The sequence below is a fragment of the Entelurus aequoreus genome, linkage group LG25 (genome assembly GCF_033978785.1).
Source record: "Entelurus aequoreus isolate RoL-2023_Sb linkage group LG25, RoL_Eaeq_v1.1, whole genome shotgun sequence".
NCBI lineage: Eukaryota > Metazoa > Chordata > Actinopteri > Syngnathiformes > Syngnathidae > Entelurus > Entelurus aequoreus.
In genome coordinates this window covers 5,148,613-5,176,527 of record NC_084755.1, presented here as the reverse complement: position 1 = coordinate 5,176,527, position 27,915 = coordinate 5,148,613, and the positions used below count along the sequence as shown (strand labels likewise).

Sequence of the window (27,915 nt, the reverse complement as noted above, 5' to 3'; positions counted from 1 at the left end):
ACGGAGCGCTCCTGAATAACTTTTTAATCTTCAGGTTTTGGGGAAAGTAGCAAGTCTTGTCAAGTCAAAAGGCTCAAGTCCAAGTGAAGTCACAAGTCATTGATGTTAAAGTCTAAGTCGGGTTGCAAGTCTCTTTACATTTTGTCAAGTCGAGTCTAAAGTCATCAAATTCATGACTCCAGTCTGACTCGAGTCCACCCCTCTGGGTATATGTATTAATGTCAATTTGTGAGAGAGATTCTGTTTCCAGAATGAATGTAAATACATTTACATTAAAAAACAGCTGCATAAGATTTTCGTTTTTTTGTCATTCCTATTTTTATACATTTATGGCTCTAAAAAAAAACGCCAGGATATTTTGCAGAGAACTTTTAACCTAATGTCCACGATGGCATTGTCTATGCAAAAATGCAAAAAAAGAGTAGTGCCCAGACGTGGGAACGTAAACCACTTTCTAGCAACTTTTTCCTGGTTCACCTTATGGCCTACTTTATGGTCAGGGTGTGCTGTCCTGACTTAGCACACACACACACACACACACACACACACACACACACACACACACACACACACACACACACACACACACACACACACACACACACACACAGACAGAAAGGAGGAATATACAACTGATGATTTGGCTTCTCCAATTTAGGAGTGCCTTTTTTTTTTTTTTAACTTGACCTCCTCCAGGAACTGCAGTCCTGTATAAGGAGGCTCACTTGTAATAAAGCAACTTTTAGTTGAGTAAAGTGTCTCCGACGTCTCCTCTGATCCAGCCGCACTGTCGTGTCGCCCTTCTGTCCGGACCAGGATGACAAGACCAGAAATACACATCAATTTCAAAATGAAACAGTTTTTATACTGATTTATAATCTTGATTTCTTAGTTTTTCTAAAAAGCCAGAAAGTAGTTTAAAGTAGTGCTCTGAACTCAAAACACAAATTGTTCACTAAAATGAAGGGTGAATGTTAAATTGTTGTCCTTACAAGTACGTTTTTTGGTTAAGATACATCATTTCAAATGAATTGTACAATAGTACACGTGACTATCTGCTTGTACTATTGTACTATGTGCAGGGACGTAAGAGTACTCAGCATTGAGTGACCCACACCACAACATTACTGCGCTCTGCGGTGTAACGTCACGTTAATTCAGTGGTACTGGCAGGTAAAAACACCACAAGACCAGAAGGTTTAAGAATGGTTTATTTGGTGCTCGCCATCAGAACATACAATTTCAAATGCAACCATTCACCAAAAGAAAATCAAAAGGCCAAGGTTGTCGTGTACTGCATGGGAAAAAAAAGCCATATTCAAAATAAGCATGTTCAAAAATCATGTACCTCTCCCACTATGGTAAAAAACTTTTTCCCACCCAGGTGCAGCAGATTGTGTATAGCTTGCATTTTCCTTTTTGTTTCTGCTTTAGTGGATTCTGCCTTGGATTTTATAGCCAATTTCTGTCTCTTCGACTCCCTCTCCACTTCTAACTGATCCAAGTGCAAAAATCATAAAGAGTACAATCATTATTATTATCTAACTTAATTTTTCTGATTAGCGATTTGTAATGTAAAGCATGAAATAACAAATATCTTGCTGTCATGTTTGTTTCAAAATGATTGTAGGTCGGAAAAAACAAAGAAAAACGGAACATATTTTTAAAATATTTTTACACAGATAAAAAAGACGTATTCCCGACTATCGACTGACAAATGACATGCCTGCTAAAGGTGCAAATCAATAGAAGCAAGATGAAAGGCAATATTGGCTTGATAATATATGAACTCCCTCCAATGGTTGCCATTAAAATTGTGGTCAACTATCCAACCATCGGAGGTGAATTTGAGACATTTCAATGTTTCTTTTTATTCAAATCCACCTCCACGTACATTTCTTCCAAGTTGGGAGTTTTTCTTTTACCAATTTTCACTGTAAAAGATCCTGCTGCTGCCCCTGTTGCTGCTACACCTGCTGCTGCCTTTGCCACGGTGCTCACTACAGGTATGATGCGTGATTGAGCAACAGGGGCACTGGTCACACCAGCTGATGCTACTGCTGATGTGCTGGAAGATGTTCCCCGGAGAACAGGAACTACTTCTGCAGTTGCACCCACAGCAGCCCCGACACATGCACCAGCTACTACTGCAACACATCCTATTTTGCTAACCCTTTTAGCAGTTTTCTTAACGCCCTCCATTGGACTCTTAGCATCAAGACCGCAGTTAATGCCAACGAGGCCACCCACACCTGCACCGACTGTCGCCCCGACTGCTAATGCAGTTGCTCCTGAGGCAGCTGCTGCGACGGCTGCAGACCCTACAAGACATGCCATGCCTGCAGCTGCTACGGGGGAAGCCACGCCAAACGCTACCCCCAAAGCCAAGCCTATAGCGGCAGAAGCCACTACCTTCTTCAGCTTCTCCCAGAGTGCAGTTGAGGGAGACGGGAGAGGGTTTCCCCCAGATGCGGGTGAAGACAGACTTTTGAAACTGAACCTGCTGTTCTTCCTCTCCTCCTCCTGAAAGATGGCCTCTGCCTTTTTGAACATATCATTGGTATAAAACCCACTTCCAGTCTTCTCCACCATCCTCTTCACTTTCATCAACAGTTGTCCAACCTGTGCCACATTACTGGGGTCTTTATTGTTGAACAAGTGGTACCGGCCGCCACATTTTTTGATCAGACCTTTAAGGTCAGCCGGAGCATCTCTCAGGTATTCTTCAATGCTCCTCCCCTTAAGATCATCCCCTCTGGTAAAAAGAATCACAGTGTGAGATTTGAGGGCTTCCTCCCCAAATATCTCGGCTACATTTAGCGCAGCCTTGTTCACATCATCTGTATAACGGCCTATCGGCACCACCAAGAGAAAAGCATGTGGTCCTGGAGCACAGAAAGCCAAACATTCAGCCATCATAGTATTTATCTCATCGTCACTCATGTGAGTGTCCCCGAAGCCTGGTAGGTCAACCACCTTCACTCTTGTTGGTCTTTTCTGGTCCAGTAGCCGCTTAGTGCTTCCCTGCTGACATGTGCGGGTCACCGAGGCGAAGCCGACCTCTGACAGGAAGTGCTCGCGGCCCAAGATGGTGTTGCCAGACGCACTCTTGCCAACTCCTGTATTTCCCACCAGAACCAGCCTGAGTTCTTCAGACGTGGCCTTTATCTGTTGTTGTCCCATTTGTCCTTTAGTGGCGGACAGACTGCAAAACAGAATTAAAAACTGATTTAAATGATTCATGTAACCCTCAAAAGTATATTGAGGACTTTGTTGTCCTTTGGAGGTAAATATTTGTACATAATCTGCCATATTTAATTGAAAACATTTAGTTTTAAAAACATTGATATATCAATGATACACAGAAAACTATTTTAGCTCAAAAGAGTAGATAGGATGAAAATGTCTTCAGGGAGTTGAAAGTGGGTAAAAACATTTTGGATTCAAATGTTTTCTACTCTTAAACTTCACTCCAGTATAAAAAAGAAAACATGTCCATCCATCCATTTTCCACCGCCGGAGAGGGGTTGGAGCCTATCGGCACAGCCCCAAGAGGCAAAATGGGCTAAAACCTCCAATGGGCTCACCACTTATGGGAGGGGCCATAGGGGTCGGGTGAAACGTGGCGGTCTGGTTCTCGGCTAAAGAAGCTAGCTCGAGGGATGTAGAATGCCACTTCTCTGCGTGGGAGGTGGAGAAGTTCCAACTGGATGTTGTCAGTCTCACCTTCACGAATGGCAAGGGTTCTGGAACCAGACTTCTCGACAGGAGCTGGACCCTCTTCGACTCTGAAGTTTCAACCAGTGAGAGGGGTCGGGCGGGAATGAAAATACTTGCTGATTTCCTTAAGGCTCTGGATGCTGTGGGGCTGTCTTGCTTGCCAATACTCTGCATAATTTCAAGGACAAAAGGGCAGTGCTTCTGGATTGGCAGACTGGAGTGGTGGTTCCTCTCTTTAAAAAAGGAGGACCAGAGGGTGTGTTCCAACTATTGTGGGCTCACACTCCTAAGCCTTCCCGGTACTGTCTATTCAGGTATATTTAGGAGGAGGCTACACCCGATAGTCGAACCTTGGATTCAAGAGGAGCAGTGTGGTTTTTGTCCTGGTCATGGAACTGTGGACCAGTTTTATACTCCAGCAGGGTCCTTGAGGGTGCATGGGAATTTGCCCAACCAGTCTACATGTGTTTTGTGTACTTGGAAAAGGCTGTTGACTGTATCCCTCAGTAAATCCTGTGGGGAGTGCTCAGAGAGTATGGGGCATTGGACCGCTTAATAGTAGCATTCGGCTCTCTGTATGATCAGTGTCAGAGCTTGGTTCGCCTTGCTGGCAATAAGTCGGACCCGTTTCCAGTGAGGGTTGGAATCCGCCAGGGCTGCCCTTTGTCACCAATTCTGTTCATAACTTTTATGGACAGAATTACTAGGCACAGCAAGGGATCTGCTTTGGTTGCTGCAGGAGTAGGTCTCGGCTTTTTGCAGATGATGTGGTCCTGCTGGCTTCATCTGGGTGTGATCTTCAACTCTCATTGAATCGGTTTGCAGCTTAGTGTGAAGCGACTACGATGAGAATCAGCACCTTTCCTTTAAGTCTGAGACAATGGTTTTAACCCGGAAAAGGGTGGAGTGTCATCGCCTGCTTGCAGATGAGATGCTGCCCCAAGCGGAGGAGTTCAAGTACCTTGGGGTCTTGTTTAAATGTGAGTGTAGAGTGGATTGTGAGATCGACAGGTGGATCGGTGCAGCGTCTGCAGTGATACGGACTCTGCACCGGTCTCGTGTGGTGAAGAGGGAGCTTAAACAGACAGTTTAACTCTCACTTTACCACTCAATCTACATTCCTATCCTCACCTATGGTCACAAGCTTTGGGTTGTCGAAATAAGCTTCTACCGTAGGGTGGCCAGTTTCTCCCTTAGAGATAGGGTGAGAAGCTCTGTCATTTGGGAGGAGCTTAGGAGCACTGGCTTTTCTCTAGGTGGCTCGGACATCTGGTCAGGATGCCCCCGTAGGACACTTCCGTGGGAAGTTGTTCAAAGTACATCTGACCGGTAGGAGGCCACCTGAAAGACCCAGGACACTTTGGAGAGACTATGTCTCCCAGCGAGCCTGGGAACGCCTTGGGAGGAGATAGCTGGGGAGAGGGAAGTCTGGGCTTCTAAGTAATAAAGTTCTGACACATTTATGAAGTAAGTTCCAATTATATGTACATCAATAATGACATTTATGTAACATGTGAGGATGTTCGTGTTGTTGTCCCATTTGTCCCTTACATACTTGTGACTCACACATTATCCTTGCTTGCCGTGGTATGTGATTTTTGTTCCTGCTTTTGCTGGTACTGCAATACCTTCCTATGAAGCCACAACACTAAGTTTTGGTATTGAAAATGTAAAATAACTTGGTATTGTAGAAAAGGTTGCATGGACACTAAAGCAAGTATTGGTATTTTAAAAATGTTGAACTAAAAAATAAAGCACATTAAAAAAAATAAATTGTTGTTGATGTATTTTTTCTCATTTGTTTTATTCAAGTCTTACAGGTTTTTATTTTCAACTTGCAGATTTTCAGATTCAGTTCTATTCTCCCCCACTTCCATCCTACTGTAGTCTGGTCTCATGCCCTCTGGTCTCAAGCCAAGAGGGTCAAAATATACAAATTGCATATTGTTTTTAAGATGGCGTCGTATTTAAGTACAGCGTGTTTCTTGAAATCAATTGAGACACATTTTAAAAGTTAAAAGTATTATTTTAGCCTACAGATGTAAATTGGTAGAATGTAGCTCCAGTGTTAGATTATTGTGGTTAAACAGCGCCTGTTGCTGGCGGTAGGTGGTAATGCAGGTTGCTGTAAGAATGCTGTATGTGTGCCACTTCATTTTAGTTGATCATCAAATGTTCACAGCCTGTTTATAGATTTTATGTTGTAATTTATACATAACGATTGTTATTTGTTGTGAGCCCAAACTATACTCAAAGTGACAGTTTATAGCCAGAATTGCACTTTCACTGTATTAATTAGATTTGACTGAGATCACGTCCAGCTCATTGAACACGCGTGGTGGTCAAGCAGCGTCTGTTCTCAATGGCTACTGTTGGAAGCAGATCAGAATCATATCCATATTTAAGTGTTACTTCTTTCTAAAAACTCCTATAGTCATATTTACATCAGCTAATGTCTTGTGTGGTACAAAGTGCTTGGAATCGAGTGTCCTTGGTTAGAGTCAGAGCGCTGTTTATTCTCTTTGTTGAGACTGCCATTACATTCCTAAGATAAGGAGCACAGCTAGACTGGGGAAACAGCAGGCGGAGGACAGAGGGAAGATCACGGGACTTCCAAACCCCCGGAAGTCCCGAGGGTTTGGTGTGCTGGATTGGTGTGCTGGATTGGTCTCAGTTTGTCCTCTAAGCTTGGAGAATAAACCACAAAATACCAACTGCTGCCTGTTGATTGAATATAAACATCAGCTTATGTGCCATAAAAAGAATCTGGGAGAGACTAGCAATTTGAATTCCCCATTGGAGGAATGCTGGTCGACGCAACAATTTGGGGGCTCGTCCGGGATGGCACGCTGTTGATTGATGACTTCTTGCAATCTTCTGGACAGACTCAAATGGCCAATACAAGGTGAGCAGAGCCTTTTTATATAAAATCTGCTTTAGGAGTCTGTCCTGAAGTCTGTAAGTCAAACACTGTTTTGTAATCCCAGGCACAGATTGGTGATTTTGATAGATTGATTGCATTTTTGCCGAGCCTGCCATTGCATTAAAATTGTAAATAAGTGGTCAACTCAGGCCACTGTGTCTCGATTACCGTGACGGGCAGTTTCATTGACGAGTGAACTAATAGTTGGGTGTAGCTTACCCTGGGAATTTGGTCGTCCCTTAATGAGTTCGGGTTGCAAGATCCCAGTGAGATAAGACACTAAAACGTAAGGAAGCGGGTTCAAAGATCCCAGTGAGATAAGACACTGAAACGTAAGGAAGCGGGTTCAAAGATCCCAGTGAGATAAGACACTGAAACGTAAGGAAGCGGGTTGAAAGATCCAAGTGAGATAAGACACTAAAACGTAAAGAAATAGACACATGGCCTTGGAGTGTGACAGACAGGAATGTGATGGCGGTCGGGGAAAAATTTGATTAATCATTACTGTGTAATGATCAATTGAATGGACGGTTGTCGACAATGGAACTAGCAGGTAGAGAAAAAAAAGGAGAACGTTCCTTGAAAGGGTTAAGAGGGAGTTTACAATACTCGAAAAGTCGTGAACTCAAACGTCTGGTAAAATAAAAAAAAATAAAAAAGTAACTGGAAGTTTTATGATAAAGTGAAACGCAGAGAGTGTGCTGCTGAGTGTGAGTGTGTGTGAGCGGGAGTGCTTACGCGTGCTCGTGTGTGTGTGTGCTGCTGAGTGTGTGTGTGTGTGTGTGTGTGTGTGTGTGTGCGGGAGTGCTTACGCGTGCTTGTGTGTGTGTGTGTGTGTGTGCGGGAGTGCTTACGCGTGCTCGTGTGTGTGTGTGCAGCTGAGTGTGTGTGTGTGAGTGTGCGGGAGTGCTTACGCGTGCTCATGTGTGTGTGTGTGTGTGTGCGGGAGTGCTTACGCGTGCTCGTGTGTGTGTGCTGCTGTGTGTGTGTGTGTGTGTGTGTGTGTGTGTGTGCGCGCGCTGGTGAAAATGGAACACTCAGGGAGAGAATTTAAGAGTTTGGCGTACTATAAAAGTAAACGGGGATTACGTGGAAAAACGAAATGCAGCAAAAGAAACGATGATTAATGACAGAATGAACTGATTGGTTTTTTGTCTGCCGCGCATGCGCAAGACAATTCAAACGACCCGCCCAGACTTTGACTAGGACACCGCCCCCTACTCCAGTGACAAGAGAAGGAGGTATTAACACGCCCCCTCTAAGATTAATCCTGCCTCCGAAAATTAACCCCTTGAACACGTCTGACCATTTTCTCCGGCAGACATTTTTGACACATGACATTAACACTTTGGACATACTACAATATAAGTCTCTTGCCGATGCATACATGCAAGCCATTGTTGACCTTGCTTTACCACCTGTACCTCCGGGAGGGAACCTTTGGCCAAACACTTTGGACAAAGTTAACCCTGATATACAAGGTGCATGGGATTTATTCATCCCATGCAAAATAGGGCTAATGACAGAGCAACAAGGAAACGACTACTTAAATTACAGATCGCTGAAGATAAAAGGTTAAAAGAACCAAAAGGTCAAAGATCAGCTAGGGTATATTCAGCAGTGGGTGACCTTGCTTTTGAGTTCCAACAGGTGGAGGAAAGAATCCTCAACAGACGTGCGGTTGGACTCGGGTGGTGGACAACACGATGCTTCAAAGCCGGTCTGGGGTAGACACTGTTTCGGCTGTGACCAGCCTGGTCACTGGAGTCGTGACTGTCTGAACATTTCCGAACAGGAAAGGTTCCGTCATGCCAACAAACGAACACGAAGGCGTGTAAGAGGACGCCCACATCAGGAGCCGCAGCAGGAAGTACCGACAGGACCCCTGCTGGACATGAGTGTCAACGGACAATTTTATCAGCCACCCATTCGATTCTGAATGCAGAGGTACCAAAAAAACTGTGTGCTTCCTCTTTAAAGGTCGAAGGCTTCGCTGGGGTCACAAGAAGGTTACCTGTCACCAAACCACTTCCGGTTCAGATTGCTGAACTCAAGGTGTGGCTGCTCATGTTGACATATCTTTGCAACAGCTAGCATGGTATAAGATGGACACAATAGTGTCCCACATTGTTCCCTTGCTCTCTGTCTCGCCTACAAAACCAAATAACTTAGGTCCAATGATAAGACACGGCGTAGCTGCCAAACATTACACCGACACCCAAATACCACATTTTCAATTGTTTAGGTTTAGCCCATGGTTATGTTAAACACATAACTATGGGCTGCACTTTAGACACCTGTAGGCTACGGGGAACTAGCAGCTACACAACAGCTGAGCTAAAACGACACATTACACATTTAAGCATATCAAATAATTATAGTTGCTCATTACATACACAAAGTTGCCATGGCAGAAGTCTGATAGAAAGTATTCAGTAACAAACGTGTCCGCATCATTCAACTTTCTACAACATGAGCTTGACTTAATGAATTATTGGGGCCACCAGGTGTGGTAAAAATTCAAAATACTATTGCTAAAGCATCCGCCATAAGGGTAGTATTTTTCTAGTATTGGTGACAATATAAATATAAGCATATTTTGTTACTTTCACCATATTGAATAAATTACATAAAAGATAGGGTTTAGTTGAGTTTGAGTTATTTGTGATATTGCTAAGGGGTCCCCTACCCTAACAACACCCCCCAGTGGACCATAGAGGCTAAAGAGACAATCATTGACCTCAAACATGACCTGCCCTCCGCTACTTGACTATTAGCTGACCTTTTTCTTAGATGTTTCTGAAAGTGATAGTATGACTAACACAGTCCTTTTTTCAGAAACAGAAGGGGGTGAGTGAGGGTGGATACAGACTCCTTGGAACAAAATCGACAATCATCCGACTCTGACACATTCCATAGTTTTAACGTTTTTACCGTGGGTAAGAAGTTATAACTAATTTTAATTTGAAAATAACGATTTTACACATCGATAGTAGTTTAGTAGATCAAATTTAGAATATGGAGGAGGTGAGGGTGAACCATGTATAGTCTTTGATTTCACTGATATGATCAATACGGTACAAGGGAAAGGTACGTACTGACTTGTGTTGACAATCACAGTGGTTGGCCGGAAGCAACAACAACCTCAAAAGAGGATGCAATATCAGTAATTAAATGACTTGTGAATGACCTAGTACCCCGACATGGTTTCCCCAAAAAGATTAGGTCAGACAACGGCAACCATTAAAAAAAAAATACTCACTTAGCCTTGGTCGAAAAGGCTTTCGGACTAGAACACAGGTTTGGGGTACCATCCTGAGTCCCAAGGTAAGGTTGAAAGGATGGACCAGAACATTAAAAACTAATTGGCTAAAATCTGTGCACAGACCAAATTTAATTGGATTGACATGTTGCAATTAGCGTTAATGATCATTCGAAGGAATAAAACTGTTTTACCGCCCTTTGAGTTTTTCACCCTATGAGCTGCATACAGGTCAGCCATTCACAGGACCAGCAGCCCACCATGGAAGGAGGACTCAGCGTAAAACCAAAATGGTATTTTACACAAAAAATTGCAGAATTTGTGTGCCAGTTCTTCCGTACAGATTCCCTTCCGCCCGCTGAGAGGGTCAAGATCAAGGTCATCAAGCGCAAGTAGACGGAGCCCAGGTGGACTGGTCCCTTCTAGGTCGTAGAACGGACGTCCCACGCCCTTCGACTGGCTGGTGGAGGGGACACCTGGTACCACCTCTCCCTCTGCACTACAGCTGAAGAACCTGACAGATTACCAGCGGATGTCATTGCTGACACCGCCACACTAAGTTTTGGTATTGAAAATGTAAAACAACTTGGTATTGTAGAAAAGGTTGCATGGACACTAAAGCAAGTATTGGTATTTTAAAAATGTTGAACTAAAAAATAAAGCACATTAAAAAAAAAAAATTGTTGATGTATTTTTTCTCATTTGTTTCATTCAAGTCTTACAGGTTTTTATTTTCAACTTGCAGATTTTCAGATTCAGTTCTATTCTCCCCCACTTCCATCCTACTGTAGTCTGGTCTCATGCCCTCTGGTCTCAAGCCAAGAGGGTCAAAATATACAAATTGCATATTGTTTTTAAGATGGCGTCGTATTTAAGTACAGCGTGTTTCTTGAAATCAATTGAGACACATTTTAAAAGTTAAAAGTATTATTTTAGCCTACACATGTAATTTGGTAGAATGTAGCTCCAGTGTTAGATTATTGTGGTTAAACAGCGCCCGTTGCTGGCGGTAGGTGGTAATGCAGGTTGCTGTAAGAATGCTGTATGTGTGCCACTTCATTTTAGTTTATCATCAAATGTTCACAGCCTGTTTATAGATTGTATGTTGTAATTTATACATAACGATTGTTATTTGTTGTGAGCCCAAACTATACTCAAAGCGACAGTTTATAGCCAGAATTGCACTTTCAGTGTATTAATTGGATTTGAATGAGATCACGTCCAGCTCATTGAACACACGTGGTGGTCAAGCAGCGTCTGTTCTCAATGGCTACTCGGCACCAATTAGTCTCTCGGAGAAAAACTCACCAATGCCTGCGTTGTATTCTGCTGTACCAAACATTCACATCGCGAAAACGATAAAAGTTTCTTCAAGAAGGGTGTAAAAGTGCGACAATTTAGGAAACGACGACAAAGTGTCAAGGGAGCAGAGCTGGAGAACGCGCAAGTTTACCGCATCGTTAAAAGTTTGATCTACTTTGATATACTACTTTCCCATTAAAGTATTATCTTGATATTATTTGTTTTTTCAACAAATAGAAACCAGAAAGTCAGAGTGAATGATACTTTGTCAGATAAAATACTTCTAAGTCTCCCCTCTTGTTTATTTTGTAGACAAACGTGTCAGACCACATATATAATTACTGGCGATGATTCAGTAATTGTTAGTTTGTTAAATGGATAAGCAGTCGAGGGTGTGGATCTGTCTGGGGCACTAGTTGGTCTACATGGACGCGTTCCTCGCAAGTCCTATCATAAAATGCAACCTTAGCCGAGCAACAAGAACGCATAATTATCGGGGAGACTCCAGATACCAATTTCCTTGACCCAGTCACACACAAATAAGTCGTGGACCTCCATTACTTTCAGAGTTTTCACCTGTTCTGTCGTGTAGAATCACGTCAGATGGACAGAACCAAAGTACAAGGATCTATTCCACTGCACAGCTGGATTTTTTGCTGGCATCTGCTTTTTGCAGGAAGATCTAGTTCCCTTTGTTTAGTCAGATAGTTCCCACGCTGCTTGCTGTACAACAGCCATCTTGACTGTTGTACAGCTGGTTCTCACTTCCGGGAAAAAGTCACGTTGTCAAAATACAAGCAATAAAGGGTCATTTGTCTATCTATCTATCTATTAATTTGACTGAACCCAAACCCTACTTTTCATTATTTTACTCTTTTAAAACCAATAACAAAGGAAAGACCACACAGCATTGACATAATGATTATGTCAACGCTGTGTGGTCTTTCCTTTGTTATTGGTTTTGCTTATTGTGCCAAAAACGATACGAGAGAAATAAACACTTCAAAGCCTCAATGTGTATTTCAAGGAAAAAGTTTATACATATGAAGTTTCCTTACATGTATGAAACCATATTTTACCATCAATTCAACTTTTTTTTAAATTCACCTTACATTTAAGTTGTTCTACTTTTCCTTACCTTCTTTTTAACTTTTTTTTTTTTAAGCTATTTTTATTAGTTACACTCAATTATTAATCAAATCAAAATAATATGAATCAAAGCTTCTTTCTACCTTCGGGTACAAATAAAGAAATATCACCTTGAACTTGAACCTTGATTAATGGTTGCATCCCTAGAAAGTATAATGACCTCATGACAAACATGTTATGAAACACAAATATTATACATCATAATTAAGGGTGATGTAGCATAACAGTTATCTCATAGCAGTTAGCTGGTCAAGATTAAAGAGTGATGAAAACTACCTGAAGAAGTTTCTAGCTAGTTGTCCGCTCCAAGAGGCAAACTTTTGCTGGTGTGAAGAGATTGGAAGGAAGATGGAGAATGAGGAGACTTTCACTGGAAGAAGAATCCTCTCTGTTGAAAGTTAAAAGAGTCATTGAATGAAAAGTCAAATCAAATCAAGCTTTATTTATCAAGCGCTTTTCATACATAAAAGAAATGCATATCACACAGACATGACACTCCACACCTGTCTGTAAAGAGTCACGTGAGTTTGCGTTTGCTAATATCATGTTTGTGTTTGCTAGTGTCATGTTTGTGTTTGCTAGTGTCATGTTTGTGTTTGCTAGTGTCATGTTTGTGTTTGCTAATGTCATGTTTGTGTTTGCTAGTGTCATGTTTGTGTTTGCTAATGTCCTGTTTGTGTTTGCTAGTGTCATGTTTGTGTTTGCTAGTGTCATGTTTGTGTTTGCTAATAGCCATGTGTCGAACAGTTACAATTATTGTACCTTTTTGGTTTTATTTTAACGATTGTTTCAATGAGGGTCTGAAATAGTCATAAAATTACACCGATTATCGTACGTCTCAACGCAGATATGGCCAATACCAGAAAGTGTCGGTATAGCTGCCTGATACTTTGCTATTTCTATTCTCTATATTTATATATTTATAATTTATATATTTATATATTGTTACATTGTTTACAGGGACGGGGGCAAAGGCCAATGATGTAAATAGGAAACAATAATATTTTTTCTTTTAGTTATTTTGCACCATTGACTATATTTTGCAAATAATGTATAAAATATTGTAAAAATGCGTTGATGACACACATTTTTTGTTTGCCTGAAATACTTGTGGTATCAGCAATACTGTCCCTGTAGCAAATTGTTATCAAATCGATATCACACACAGGTTTTGTCCTTTTATGTATCGGTACATTTATTTGCTTGCATCTGCTGACAAAATGTCTCCTGTATTGTGCACAAAAATACTGCTCTTATGACAGGTCCATCCATCCATCCATTTTCTACCGCTTGTCCTTGTGAGAGGTCTTACACAGTAAAAGGTAAAGCATGGTTGTGGTTGCCAAGTCCTTTTTACCGTCAGAATCACATGAATAAAAACAAGAACAAGGAAAGAGATCATTTAGGGCGTAGCTGAGGAATTTCCTGGCAAACACTGAAGGATGACGTGAAACGAAAGTCAAAGTAAAAATCTCCTCTCTTGGTTTCAGTCTTTAGAATACTAACTGCCACATAAAGTGTGCTTTAGGTAAGTGTGGTATAGTTTTCTTCTCTGCAAGGTGAGATGATGATGGCTTTGACAGCCAGAAGGAACAATAATCATTGCAATGTGTTTGCTGGCCCTATAGGCCGTAAAGTCAACCCGTTTTTCCTTTCATCTCGTTCCCATGTCTGGGCACTAAATCATTTTTGGTTCTTAAAAAAGATATTTGGGTTTTCAATGAGAAATAAAAAAGTTCTCCACTTGACATCCAGCAGTATTTTTTTAATTAGTGTTTAAAGTCGGGACTATTTCTTGCTCGGCGTAACAATATTTTCCTTCCAAGAGGTGACGTTTTTGTCACGTGCTTCACATTCGACCAATCAGGTAGCCGCGCGGATCCAAGATGGCGATGTCTACAACGTCTAGCGATGAAGAGGAAAATACTCTAAAACACCTTAAAAAAGTTGGAAAAAAGAACAACAAAATATGCTACATGCATGTTACGTCTGTAAGGAATGAAGAGGTGCCAGGATAAAGCAAGACAGTAGTGTAACCTATTTTTATGGGCTTTCCTCTTTGTGATGTTAAGTTCCTGTTATACGCTGTTATACAGTATATGCCTTGAGCTCTTATTTTGAAGGCGCTAAGAGCGGAAGTGATGACACGTTGTAGTGGAGCGGAGGTTTTTGAAAAGAAAGAAAATAAAGTGGTCCCTGTGTATAACTGGAGCCTCCGTGTTTGTTATTTTGTAGTTTTATATGTAACAGACGGGACCTACGTCTGCTTAGTAGGGGTAAATCACTCTTCCCTGAATGGCAGGAAGTTAGAGGAGCTAAATCCCTAACCCCCAGGCCTATTAGTCTCATGTCCACTCTGCCTGTCCAGTCAAAACACAATAGTTTAGGCTCTAGGATTTTACCTGTCACGGTGAGAACCTAAAGTACAGAATAAGTGAGTAAGTGTCAGTGTGTGGGACTTACTGTATTCCCCTTAACTATTATGCTCCAGAACAGAGGACGAGACGCCCCTACTTCAGAGAAAGAAAAAAACTGCACAATAAAATCAGTTTTGTGAAAGTTGAAAAAGATTGTGATTTATTACACTAGCATTAGTACTCTAATGGGTGAGGGCCGACATCCGGGCAACTGAGCTACATACGGGTTCTTCGAGCCATAGCAACCAGACTGGCGTTGAAAACAAACCGTTGCCATTACTCTTTAACGTGTCGACCTACGCTGGTTAAACCCGTCATTCTGCCTCCAAAATGCCGAAAACTGTGTTGTTTTTGGTTGTGCTAACCACAACTGGAAACAGGGAAAACAAAGGTTGTATTTTGTTCTGCCAAAGCGTGATAAAAGCCCACAGAGACGAGACAAATGGCTCGCAGCTTTACACCGGGAAAACGAGGACGGTTCTCACTGGAGTCCCCCAAAGTCCCGGGTCGTGTGTTCGGATCACTTCGTTTCTGGTAAATATAAGGAACAAAAATCCACCTTCTTAACCACAACTTGGCTATACGTCCGTGCTAATGTTGTACTTGTTGAATTTGTACCTTATAACATTCGACAGCTGAAGTTGTTGTACAAAAATAACATGCGGTATATACTATATAGTCTATAGCCTAGCTAGCTATTTTCGAAAACCGGACAACGATAGGATACCAAAGGCAGCGTTAAGATGGACACCACCGGGAAAACGTAAGCCAGGGCGGCCAAAGAACACCTGGCGAAGAACAGTTGAAGGGGAGCTGAAAGAGATGAAGCTTACATGGGGCGAGGCACAGAGACGAGCACAGCAGCGAGATGAATGGCGTCGAGTCGTCGAAGCCTTATTTCCCATCCGGGAAGAAGAGGATTAAGTTAAGTAAGTACTATACTATATAGTCTATAGCCTAGCTAGCTATTTTCGAAAACCGGTTTCGTTTAAATTTGCACTTAACAGTTGGGTTTTTAAAAACCAATAAACCCTATAATTTTCATGTTGCCATTCAATACATGTAGCCCTCAAATCTCTCAATATTTTATACACTAACACTTGATCTTGTTGTTGATAACTTCCACGTCTTTCTTAGTAGCGCGCAGGCTAAGCTAACTAGCAAGCTAAGCTAAGCCTGAGAAGCTTTAAAGTTCACTGAGACGAGTCTGACGCAAATAATACATTTTCGTTTTTTCACACGATATGCGAATAAGTAAAAATGCGTAAATGAAGGATTTAACGCCGACTTCCAAGCCACAACGCTCGTTAAATGCTTTTCCTGTCAATGCTGTGTTCGCTGTGAGCTTGTTTGTTTTCAACGAATTCCCGGTTGCTAGGGGATTGGTAGGCGGAAGTGACGTAGGTCCGCCCTCACCCATACTAAGTAAAATAGAAAAGTAAATGAAAAATATATAAACAAAATATAGACTTGTAGGAATGACTTTTCGAATAATCTGTAACCACTATACGAAACCCAAAACGTTGTGTTCACCTTCACGTCACTAGAGTGGCACAATAACACCTGAAAACTGGATTAAACACCATCAGCATATGTCTATACACAAAAAAACCAGCAAAATTCCCACATTTGCAAATAGCAGTCGTGTGCTTGTGAACACAATGCACACACAGTACCTTTGCTATTAATAGTAAACCCAAAAACAGTCTCACACAGTTTCCACAGCATTCAATGTCCTCTCATTGTTCACAGTCAATTCAAAGTTCCTTTTCGGTTTGGATTGTCTCACGCAACGTTCCGTTTGAATTACAAAAACAACCCGTGTCCATTATGAGCGCATTGTCCGGTCCAAATGGTGAAGTTATGTGTGGCAGGAAAGTCTTTTTACTCACCAACCGCACCGTATATCACTGGCGTGAGAGGATGAGGAGGAGAGCAGGGAGAGGAGCCACCAACAGGCTGGCGTCGTCCTTCTCTGACGTGAAGAGGCCCCCACGTTGACGACGGTTAGATATATACTTGAGTAAAAACACTTTTCCCTACACCTAACGAGGACGTGTGCCTCGCACTACGCGACCTGTACTTGTTGCTGGTATAATGGCGGACGAATCCTCAGCGTTGTTAGCGTGGAGTCTTCCACTCTTCCACACGCCACTCAATCCTTAGCAGTTCCTTAGCTCAGATTACCCTGTCACACACGCGGTAACTAAGAGCTAAACATGTTATTTATTGTTATATTACCGAAAATCTTCGTCAGCCTCGGAGCTCTTCGGGCGCCGCCATCTTCTGTCTCTTTCTGTTTTTCCCTCCTCTCTCTTGTCCCGCCCCTCCTCTCCTCCCATTCGCCAGTCCACCAGCTTGCAAGTCATTGATTGGCCGAGCCTATGGCCAAGGTCCTGGGTGCGATTGGATGAAAACATTTTGAAGGATCTCAGGTTATTAGAGATACATAAAGAAATATGTGCACAATATTAGGTGAAAAAAAAAAGTTGGTACCGGTATTATTATTTCTAAATACAAAAAAAATTCCCACGTTAATTAAAATGCAAAGTAAAGCCTATTTAATAGAAATATTATTTGTTACAACATTACGCCCCCCCCCACGCCCCGCACGGTGCGCCCCCTCCCTTCCCGTATCATGACTCTTTTTGGACGTCACCACATCAAAAAACAACACAAGATGTCAAAACGGCCAAAACTGTCAGGTGCCCAGGGAAGAAAAGGAGAAAAGAAGAGGAGGAGAAACGAGAAAAAAACAGAGGTAGCAGGTAGGTAACGTTAGCCTACATGAAATTATTTGTCTGTTACAGAATGTGATAGTAACCTGGCTTTTTAGCATTAAGCTAATGTTGCATGATTCGGCAATTGCTAATCAATAAATAGCTAGTTCTGTTTTAACGTTGGGTTAATATTGTGGCGGGGGCTAAATTGTTATGGAAAATAATAATGTAACGTTAGGTAATTACAGTACTCCCTGGTGTACAGTAATTTGTAAGTCATTCTAGTTAATGCAATATTAAAAAGCACAAATAGAGAACTCTGTAGGATCCCCTTTTTTTGTAATATAGTTGTTAAAGTCATACTGGTTTGATATCTTGTTTTGTGCAGTGCCTTATTTATATTGTATTTTTAATTTACTTTATGCAACTTGTTGACACGTTTTATTTTGTGTTTATGTATGTAAAAAATATTGTATTTCATATATTCATTTTTTATTTTTTGTATTCATTTATTTATTTATTTATTTTTTTATCTTGTTAACTTTTCTGATTGTTAATTTGCTTTCTTTAAGTAAAAAAAAGGTCAAAGACAAAGCTATTCGGTTTCTTGTGAGTATATACACTTCACTGCCGATGTGGGGGGGCGCCACCTAAAATCTTGCCTAGGGCGCCAGATTGGTTAGGGCCAGGCCTGGTACACCTACATATACTGTGTAGGCGACATTTATAAACCCTCGGTTACAGTAGCATTCTCTTGCATATTGAAGACAGAGACTGTGTGGCCATGGAGGTGCGGTACCACAAGTCCTGTTCCAGACAGTACACCAGCTTCATGACAATGTACACCAGCTTCATGACAATGTACACCAGCTTCATGACAAAGTACACCAGCTTCATGACAAAGTACACCAGCCGCATGACAAAGTACACCAGCTTCATGACAAAGTACACCAGCCGCATGACAAAGTACACCAGCTTCATGACAAAGTACACCAGCTTCATGACAAAGTACACCAGCTTCATGACAAAGTCTGATGTAACACTTACTGAAGAAGTGTGAGTTATTAAATTGCATTATCAATTATATAAACATTATAAATTACAATTCATATTATAGATGCATGACAGATACAGTGTCAATAATTATGAAATGAATATAGAATAAATAAAAGTTTCACTTTTTGAATGGACTTTTCCATGATATTACATGTGTTTTAGATGCACTTGTAAAGGCTGTTTGTATGTAGCTACAATCTTGACTGCATACCTTTTGGCACATACTAAATGTGTGTGTTTCTTTTCAGAAGTGAACCAACCTTTGATGCCAGCTACAACATATTCTGCGAGAGGATCATCCGCCAAAGGATAATTGTTAATCAGGAGGTGCTGAGAATGAAGCAGCTATGACCAATGTTTTTAAATACGGTTTAAAAACATGAAGATTGTGATGCTTCAAACTACAGGTAACAACAGAAGCTTTTTTTTGCCAGCGATGTAAAACACTTTTATGCTGGAAAATATCAAAAGAATAATAAATCATTTAAAAAAAGGCTTTGATAGTATATTTAAACTACTAATACTTCTGAATATATCTTTATTTACACCCTTGTGCTCCTCTTTCCCTGTGTTCTTATGTTGCAGGCAGGATCAATGAAAGAGAAGGCTGACTCTGGACTTTCCCCAACTGGTGTTTCAAGCGCAACATCTGCAAACTGGTTTTTGTTGAGACATTGTCTGCAGATAAGTGATAGACAGATTACCTCATCCATCAGGTACACACACAACTGAAGTAAGCCAAGGTGAAAGTGACACTGAACACATGGCAAGAACAACAAACTACTGAGAACACCAGGACACTTTATAGTGCAGCGCTGACATTGAAGCAGCTACTGTGTGACTCTCCCGGTGTGACGTGCCCCTGGCCACACACATCACATGATTTAAAAGCAAAATGTGTTGTGCCACTTGAACTGTACAATGTTATTGCTTGGATTGTAGGTGCAACAGAGGAACCAACATTAGCCTGTCATGTTGATATTCCAGAAGATGTCAACCTAAAAGTGATATCTGTTTGTCAAGACATGATGTATCTTGCATCTAAAGGTCGGAGGCAGACACACACACAAAAGCACATGGGATGATGGCTGTGATGATAGTGATAGCTAAGAGATGAACAATGTCTTCCTCCTTCAGAATACACAAAGTCACACTTAATCAGTTAGTTCTCTAAGAAACATTTGAGTTTTTGCCACAATTGAGAAAAATCCCTCAGAGTATTTTACTATTATTTTTTTTTTACTTACTTAAGTTAAATATTTTAAAAATAGAATGTGAGGTTGCAGTGCACTTGACCTTAAAAAAATTATAATAATCATAGTTTGAGTTTGTGCCAAATTTGAGGAAAATCAAATAATTCTTGAGATATGGCTTTAACAATGTGCAAAGTTAAGACAAAATAATACAAAAATGTATTTAAAAAAAATACTCAAGACCTGCTGTGACATCAACACTGTTTTGTTCATGTAAATATTGTTTTACACCATTTTGTGTACACATTCTAAACTGTAATGCAGATTTTTTGTATTTCCATTTTTCAGCATTATTCGATATTTTGATGGATGTCAGCCATTTTGGACCAAAGTGTTCTTTATTTTATTTTATTTTGTACTTCCTCTTATAACACAGTCTCTACTGATTTTTTTAATGTATAAAACATCATTGTTTAGCAAAATGTACCATGTGGGAACGAAAATCACTTTCTAGCTGTCAAGACTTGGTCTATGGCGTGATTTGTTCTCCCGTGGTGCAAATGAACTGAAGCGGACATGGCGTGGAGGTAAGGACATGATTTTATTTTACACTAACAAAGCTCAAAAAGTTATAAACAAAAGGCGCTCACAGCGGAGGTAAAAAGACTATGAAAACAAAAGGTGCGCAAATAGGCGGAAATACAAAACTAGACTATGAAAAAAAGACATGCACGTGGGCACCAAAACTATGAACAATAAACAAAAACTTACTTGGCATGGAAAGTTCAGCAGGAACTATGGAAGCATGGGTAAAAGTTATCTAGTGAAGAGAAGGTGATGATGCCAGGAAGACAGCCTGGCAACTGGGAGCTTAAATAATAGTGACAGCAGGTGCGTGACTCAAAATGTGAAAACGTGAGACAGGTGTGTGTGAGTCCAAACGTGGAACAGGTGAAACTAATGAGTAACCATGGAAACAAAACAAAACCAGGAAGTGAAACCAGGAACTAAGGAAGTCCAAAACTAACAGCATAACTAAACAAAACATGATCCGGACCATGGATCATGACACTAGCAACTTTTTCCTTGTTCACCTTATGGCCTACTTTATGGTCAGGGTGTGCTGTCCTGACTTAGCACACACACACACACACAGACAGAAAGGAGGAATATACAACTGATGATTTGGCTTCTCCAATTTAGGAGTGCCTCATTTTTTTTTAACTTGACCTCCTCCAGGAACTGCAGTCCTGTATAAGGAGGCTCGCTTGTAATAAAACAACTTTTAGTTGAGTAAAGTGTCTCCGACGTCTCCTTTGATCCAGCCGCACTGTCGTGTCGCCCTTCTGTCCGGACCAGGATGACAAGACCAGAAATACACATCAATTTCAAAATGAAACTGTTTTTATACTGATTTATATTCTTGATGTCTTAGTTTTTCTCAAAGCCATAAAGTACCGTATTTTCCGCACTATAAGGCGCATCTAAAAACCTCCAATTTTGTCAAAAGCTGACAGTGCGCCTTATATATGGACCAATTTTTTTAAATTTATTTTTTGTCTCCTTCATTGATGTGCATCTTTCATCGATAAACATTTACATACATTTACACACCAATGCCTGAGAAGGAGCAGGATGAAGAAAAATGTTATATTTTCCTGCCCCCTTCAACAGAATACGTAGTCTTACTTAATGATATCATATAAACCAACAATTACATCCAAATATAATGAAAACAAACAAAAAAACACATACACAAAAAAACACAACAAGTGCAAAACTTCATGAAGTACAAACCGAACAAAAAAATAAAATAAAATATATAAAAAATAATATACACCTCACGGGATGATACAAAACAAATTCAAAACCAGGCAAAAAATAAGTAAAATAAATATAAAGCAAAATGTAAACACTTATGGATGTCCATATGATTTTATTGTTCTGTCTTTATATATTTTTTTCAATTGGAATATATTTTTACAGTCTTTATTGTAAAGAGAATTCCATATATGGATGCACAGGTGCGCCTTATAATCCGGTGCGCCTTATATATGAACAAACTTTTGAAATATGCCATTCATTGAATGTGCGCCTTAAAATCCGGTGCGCCTTATAGTGCGGAAAATACGGTAGTTTAAAGTAGTGCTCTGAACTCAAAACACAAATTGTTGACTAAAATGAAGGGTGAATGTTAAATTGTTGTCCTTATAACTAAGTTTTTTTGGTTAAGATACATCATTTCAAATGAATTGTACAATAGTACACGTGACTATCTGCTTGTACTATTGTACTATGTGCAGGGACGTAAGAGTACTCAGCATTGAGTGACCCACACCACAACATTACTGCGCTCTGCGGTGTAACGTCACGTTAATTCAGTGGTACTGGCAGGTAAAAACACCACAAGACCAGAAGGTTTAAGAATGGTTTATTTGGTGCTCGCCATCAGAACATACAATTTCAAATGCAACCATTCACCAAAAGAAAATCAAAAGGCCACGGTTGTCGTGTACTGCATGGGGAAAAAAGCAATATTCAAAATAAGCATGTTCAAAAATCATGCACCTCTCCCACTATGGTAAAAAAACATTTTCCCACCCAGGTGCAGCAGATTGTGTATAGCTTGCATTTTCCTTTTTGTTTCTACTTTAGTGGATTCTGCCTTGGATTTTATAGCCAATTTCTGTCTCTTTGACTCCCTCTCCACTTCTAACTGATCCAAGTGTAAAAATCATAAAGAGTACAATCATTATTATTATCTAACTTACCGTATATTACCAAATAGACGCCCTTGTGCAAATAGACGCCCTTGTCCTAATAGTCGCCCGGGGTCTGAGCCCATTTTGTGAATTAACAGCCTCTTCCTAATAAACGCCTATGTCCAAATAGCCGCCCATGGGCTGTTATTTGCATAATTTAGATTAAAATCATATTGATTTCATTTTCATTAAACCCAATTTATAAGCTAAAAGGAAAAGCAAAGGTGCAATAATTCTGGTCATTACGGTAACAGCAGACGTCACGTGGGGATTCTGGGTAATCAACATATTGCAATGGGTCACCGCATATAGCGTAACACACAACAAACCCATGAGGACAAGTTTCAACATGGCAAGCAACAGTAGCAGTGAGTTGAATGAACAGGATACTTGTACACCACAACTGATGGACGGGAATACTTTAAGGGGGAAGAAGAGAACGTTTGACTTGACTTAAAGTTCAAGCTAGCGATTGTGAAGTATGCGGAGCAGAATTCTGGTTTGGCAGCGGCCAGGCAGTTTAACGTTGACCCAAAACGTGTACGAGAATGGAAACAAAAAAAGGGAGAACTACTATCTCAGTCGGCAATCGATGGAAAACGCCCCCCCCCCCCGGATGGAGGTAGGAAGAAAGTGAGCGACGAGCTTGATGCTAATTTGTGTCAGTGGATACATCACGTTCGTGGACTGAACCACCGTGTGTCCCGCAAAATGATCAGCATTAAGGCAAAGGAGTTGTATGTCACCGCGAGAGACACCGGGGTGGTGTTTGGTGCAACAAGTGGCTGGCTTAATCGTGTGTGTGTGTGTGTGTTGCAAACAGTAGCCATAGCTGGATGTTACTTTCTGGTATCCTACAAGGTGTGTGGGCTGACGGTGGCAGCTGATGGGAGTGAGGACCAGCTCATTTACTGCTTCAAGGAGGGACAGCCATGTCAGGCAGGCAGAGAGATGCTGTTGAGGGCTAGACAGCAGGCTGCTGCTGTGGTTCAGGAAGAGGAGGAGAGTGATGAGGAACAGCAGTTCCTCAATGAACTTGTGATTGAAAAGGAGGATGATGATGAGGGGGGTGAGGGAGAGGAGGAGGAGAAGGAGGATGATGAGTGGGGTTGAGTTGCATTTGGGGTTGCGTTTGCTGCAGTATTATTGTTTTGATGGTTTTATAGAGTACTTGGTACCATAATTGTATTTTTCTTGTATGCTTCTTTATTTAAAACTTGGAGTACTGTAGCCTTTATTTTATTTAAGTGACAGTATTATTGTTCTGTTTTGATGGTGTGTTTTTTAATACTTGAGTATTTGGTACCATAATTGTATTTTTCCCAGTAGGTTGCTTTATTTAAAAAGTGTATTTATTTTTAGTATTGGTATTCTATTTGACAATTGTTGCAGTACTGCCATGTTGAGGCCTTGTTGATCTCTTGTCTTTTGATAGTCTTGTTTTTTTGTTTGTATGTTTACAATAGCTTTTACATTTAAAATTGTTTGTACGAAAAAAAAATACTGGACAGTAACCATTGTAACCAAATAATGGCCTGGTGCAGGCTGGTGCAAAAATAAATAAAAGCCTTGTGCAAATAACCGCCCATGTCCTAATAGCCGCCCGGGGTCTGACCCCATTTTGTAAAATAAACGCCCGGGCTACTATTTGGTAATATACAGTAATTTATCTGATTAGCGATTTGTAGTGTAAAGCATGAAATCACAAATATCTTGCTGTCATGTTGTTTGTTTCAAAATGATTGTAGGTCGGAAAAAACAAAGAAAAACGGAACATATTTTAAAAATATTTTTACACAGATAAAAAAGACGTATTCCAGACTATCGACTGACAAATGACATGCCTGCTAAAGGTGCAAATCAATAGAAGCAAGATAAAAGGCAATATTGGCTTGATAATATATGAACTCCCTCCAATGGTTGACATTAAAATTGTGGTCAACTATCCAACCATCGGAGGTGAATTTGAGACATTTCAATGGTTCTTTTTATTCAAATCCACCTCCACGTACATTTCTTCAGACTTGGAAGTATCCTACACTTGTCTTTTGTAAAGTAAATGTGAACAGCCGATATGGGCATCTACATCAACTATGATCTGCCTGAGAAGCTGGACAAGACAAAAAATAAAAATAAAAAAGTAAAAAATACTGCTGCCCCTGTTGCTGCTACTGCTGCTGCTACCCCTGCTGCTGCTGCCCCTGCTGCTGCTACCCCTGCTGCTGCTACCCCTCTTGCTGCTGCTGCCCCTGCTGCTGCTACCCCTGCTGCTGCTACCCCTCTTGCTGCTGCTGCCCCTGCTGCTGCTACCCCTGCTGCTGCTACCCCTCTTGCTGCTGCTGCCCCTGCTGCTGCTACCCTTGCTGCTGCTGCCCCTGCTGCTGCTACCCCTCTTGCTGCTGCTGCCCCTGCTGCTGCTACCCCTCTTGCTGCTGCTGCCCCTGCTGCTGCTGCCCCTCTTGCTGCTGCTGCCCCTGTTGCTGCTACCCTTGCTGCTGCTACTCCTGCTGCTGCTACCCTTGCTGCTGCTGCCCCTGCTGCTGCTACCCCTGCTGCTGCTACCCCTGCTGCTGCTACTCCTGCTGCTGCTACCCTTGCTGCTGCTGCCCCTGCTGCTGCTACCCTTGCTGCTGCTGCCCCTGCTGCTGCTACCCTTGCTGCTGCTGCCCCTGCTGCTGCTACCCCTCTTGCTGCTGCTGCCCCTCTTGCTGCTGCTGCCCCTGCTGCTGCTACCCTTGCTTCTGCTGCCCCTGCTGCTGCTACCCCTCTTGCTGCTGCTGCCCCTCTTGCTGCTGCTACCCCTCTTGCTGCTACCCCACTTGCTGCTACCTATCTTGCTGCTGCTACCACTCTTGCTGCTACCTCTCTTGCTGCTGCTACCACTCTTATAATAATAATAATAATGAATTGCATTTGTTACGCACTTTACATTTGTTAAAATCTCAAAGTGCTACAAAGTATTAAAAATAAAAATAGAAAGTAAGAATATATAATAAAAAATTAAAATAGAAATGAATCATGACACACACTAGATAAAACAGAAACATAGATAAAGTAGAAATAAGAGCCTGAAAGCACTGGATAAAAAAACAGATAAGCAAGCAGTGCATTTAAAAAAGAGGAATTCATCCTACTACCTTCTTTACTGTTTCTACCGCTCCTTCTACTATATTCTTTCCTGTTGCTACCACTCGTGTTGCAAAATTCTTTGCTGTTTCTAGCGCTCCTGCTGCTACCTCTTTTACTTCTGCTACCCCTCTTGCTGTTAGCTCTTTTACTGTTGCTACCCCTCTTGCTGTTAGCTCTTTTACTGTTGCTACCCCTCTTGCTGTTAGCTCTTTTACTGCTGCTACCCCTCTTGATAATTCCTCTTTTACTGCTGCTACCCATCTTGCTACTACCTCTCTTACTGCTGCTACCCATCTTGATAATACCACTATTACTACTGCCAATGTTGCTAATAACGCTATCAATGTTACTACTACTGCCTCTACAACGATCTTCCCGACAGATCTGATGCGTGATTGAGCAACAGGGGCACTGGTCACACCAGCTGATGCTACTGCTGATGTGCTGGAAGATGTTCTCCGGAGACCAGAAACTATTTCTGCAGTTGCACCCACAGCAGCCCCGACACCTGCACCAGCTGCTACTGCAACACGTCCTATTTTGCTAACCGTTTTGGCAGTTTCCTTAACGCCCTCCATTGGACTCTCAGCATCAAGACCGCAGTTAATGCCAACGAGGCCACCCACACCTGCACCGACCCCCGCCCCGACTGCTAATGCAGTTGTTCCTGAGGCAGCTGCTGCGACGGCTGCAGACCCTACAAGATATGCCGTGCCTGCAGCTGCTACGGGGGAAGCCACGCCAAATGCTGCCCCCAAAGCCACGCCTATAGCGGCAGAAGCCACTACCTTCTTCAGCTTCTCCCAGAGTGCAGTTGAGGGAGACAGGAGAGGGTTTCCCCCAGATGCGGGTGGAGACAGACTTTTGAAACGGACCATGCTGGTCTTCTTCTCCGCCTCCTGAAGGATGGCCTTTGCCTTTTTGAACATATCATTGGTATAAAACCCACTTCCAGTCTTCTCCACCATCCTCTTCACTTTCATCAAGAGTTCTTCAACCTGTGCCACATTACTGGGGTCTTTATTGTTGAACAAGTGGTACCGGCCGCCACATTTTTTGATCAGACCTTTAAGGTCAGCCGGAGCATCTCTCAGGTATTCTTCAATGCTCCTCCCCTTAAGATCATCCCCTCTGGTAAAAAGAATCACAGTGTGAGATTTGAGGGCTTCCTCCCCAAATATGTTGGCTACATTTAGCGCAGCCTTGTTCACATCATCTGTATAACAGTCTATCTGCACCACCAAGAGAAAAGCATGTGGTCCTGGAGCACAGAAAGCCAAACAATCAGCCATCATAGTATTTATCTCATCCTCACTCATGTGAGTGTCCCCGAAGCCTGGTAGGTCAACCACCTTCACTCTTGTTGGTCTTTCCTGGTCAGTGTCCAGTAGCCGCTTAGTGCTTCCCTGCTGACATGTGCGGGTCACCAAGAAGAAGCTGAACTTTGACAGGAAGTGCTCGCGGCCCAAGATGGTGTTGCCAGACGCACTCTTGCCAAGTCCTGTATTTCCCACCAGAACCAGCCTGAGTTCTTCAGACATGGTGATGCTTTTGTTCTTTGTGGCCTTTGTCTGTTGTTATCCCATTTGTCCTTTAGTGGCGGAAAGACTGCAAAACAGAATTAAAAACTGATTTAAAAGATTCATGTAACCCTCAAAAGTATATTGAGGACTTTGTTGTCCTTTGGAGCTTGTCAAAATACAAGCAATAAAAGGTCATTTGTCATTTTGATCTATTAATTTGACCCAACCCAAACCCTACTTTTCAGTATTTTACTCTTTTGTATGATAGTTTGCTTTTATTTTAGAGACATTATGTCAATGCTGTGTGGTCTTTCCTTTGTTATTGGTTTTGCTTATGGTGCCAAAAACGATACGGCATGACACAGGGGAGCCATGACCCTGGAGAACAAAACACTTCATAGCCTCAATGTGAATTTCAAGGAAAAAGTTGAAATGTTTAGGGGAATAGTTTCTCCTCCTTTTGGCAAAATAAAAATGCCTTAGAATTGGCCTTCACTCTGTTAGAAGAAGATAAACACAATGAATGCTCTCTCACACAAACATCATTATTAATCATGTCATGAGGTACAGGCCTGATAAAAGAGGGAGTGGGGAAAAGTACACACACACACACACACACACACACACACACACACACACACACACACACACACATCAAGTTTAGTTTCGATTCCTGCTAGCAAGGTGGGGCAAATTGTGTTTTAAGAATTTCCTCGACCTCTTCATAGTTGTTATGTTGAATAAGTTGTTAGACTTCAG

General features: G+C 41.6%; 2 protein-coding genes across 5 annotated transcripts in view; one reads left to right on the top strand and one right to left on the bottom strand.

Moving 5' to 3' along the window:
- Nucleotides 1–27,915, top strand: part of rsad1 (radical S-adenosyl methionine domain containing 1) — an 83,498-nt gene that overhangs the window by 39,619 nt on the left and 15,964 nt on the right. The window contains exon 10 of one of the 3 annotated variants that reach the window (XM_062036702.1): nt 2,007–3,173. The exons of 1 other annotated variant lie outside the window; for it this stretch is intronic. In XM_062036702.1, coding sequence (XP_061892686.1) covers nt 2,007–2,023 — 17 coding nt within the window. In that variant the 3' untranslated portion in view covers nt 2,024–3,173. Of the gene's footprint in view, nt 1–34; nt 1,825–2,006; nt 3,174–27,915 lie in introns of those variants that run through there. One more of the 3 variants, XM_062036700.1, reaches the window with a different exon arrangement.
- Nucleotides 1,179–27,915, bottom strand: part of LOC133642488 (uncharacterized) — a 32,344-nt gene continuing 5,607 nt past the window's right edge. Inside the window, exons 1-3 of one of the 2 annotated variants that reach the window (XM_062036705.1) lie at nt 16,666–17,073; nt 12,633–12,744; nt 1,179–3,205 (exon numbers count right to left, since the gene is read on the bottom strand). In XM_062036705.1, the coding sequence (XP_061892689.1) occupies nt 1,858–3,183 (1,326 nt within the window). In that variant the 5' untranslated portion in view covers nt 3,184–3,205; nt 12,633–12,744; nt 16,666–17,073 and the 3' untranslated portion in view covers nt 1,179–1,857. Of the gene's footprint in view, nt 3,206–12,632; nt 12,745–16,665; nt 17,074–27,915 lie in introns of those variants that run through there. The other variant, XM_062036704.1, reaches the window with a different exon arrangement.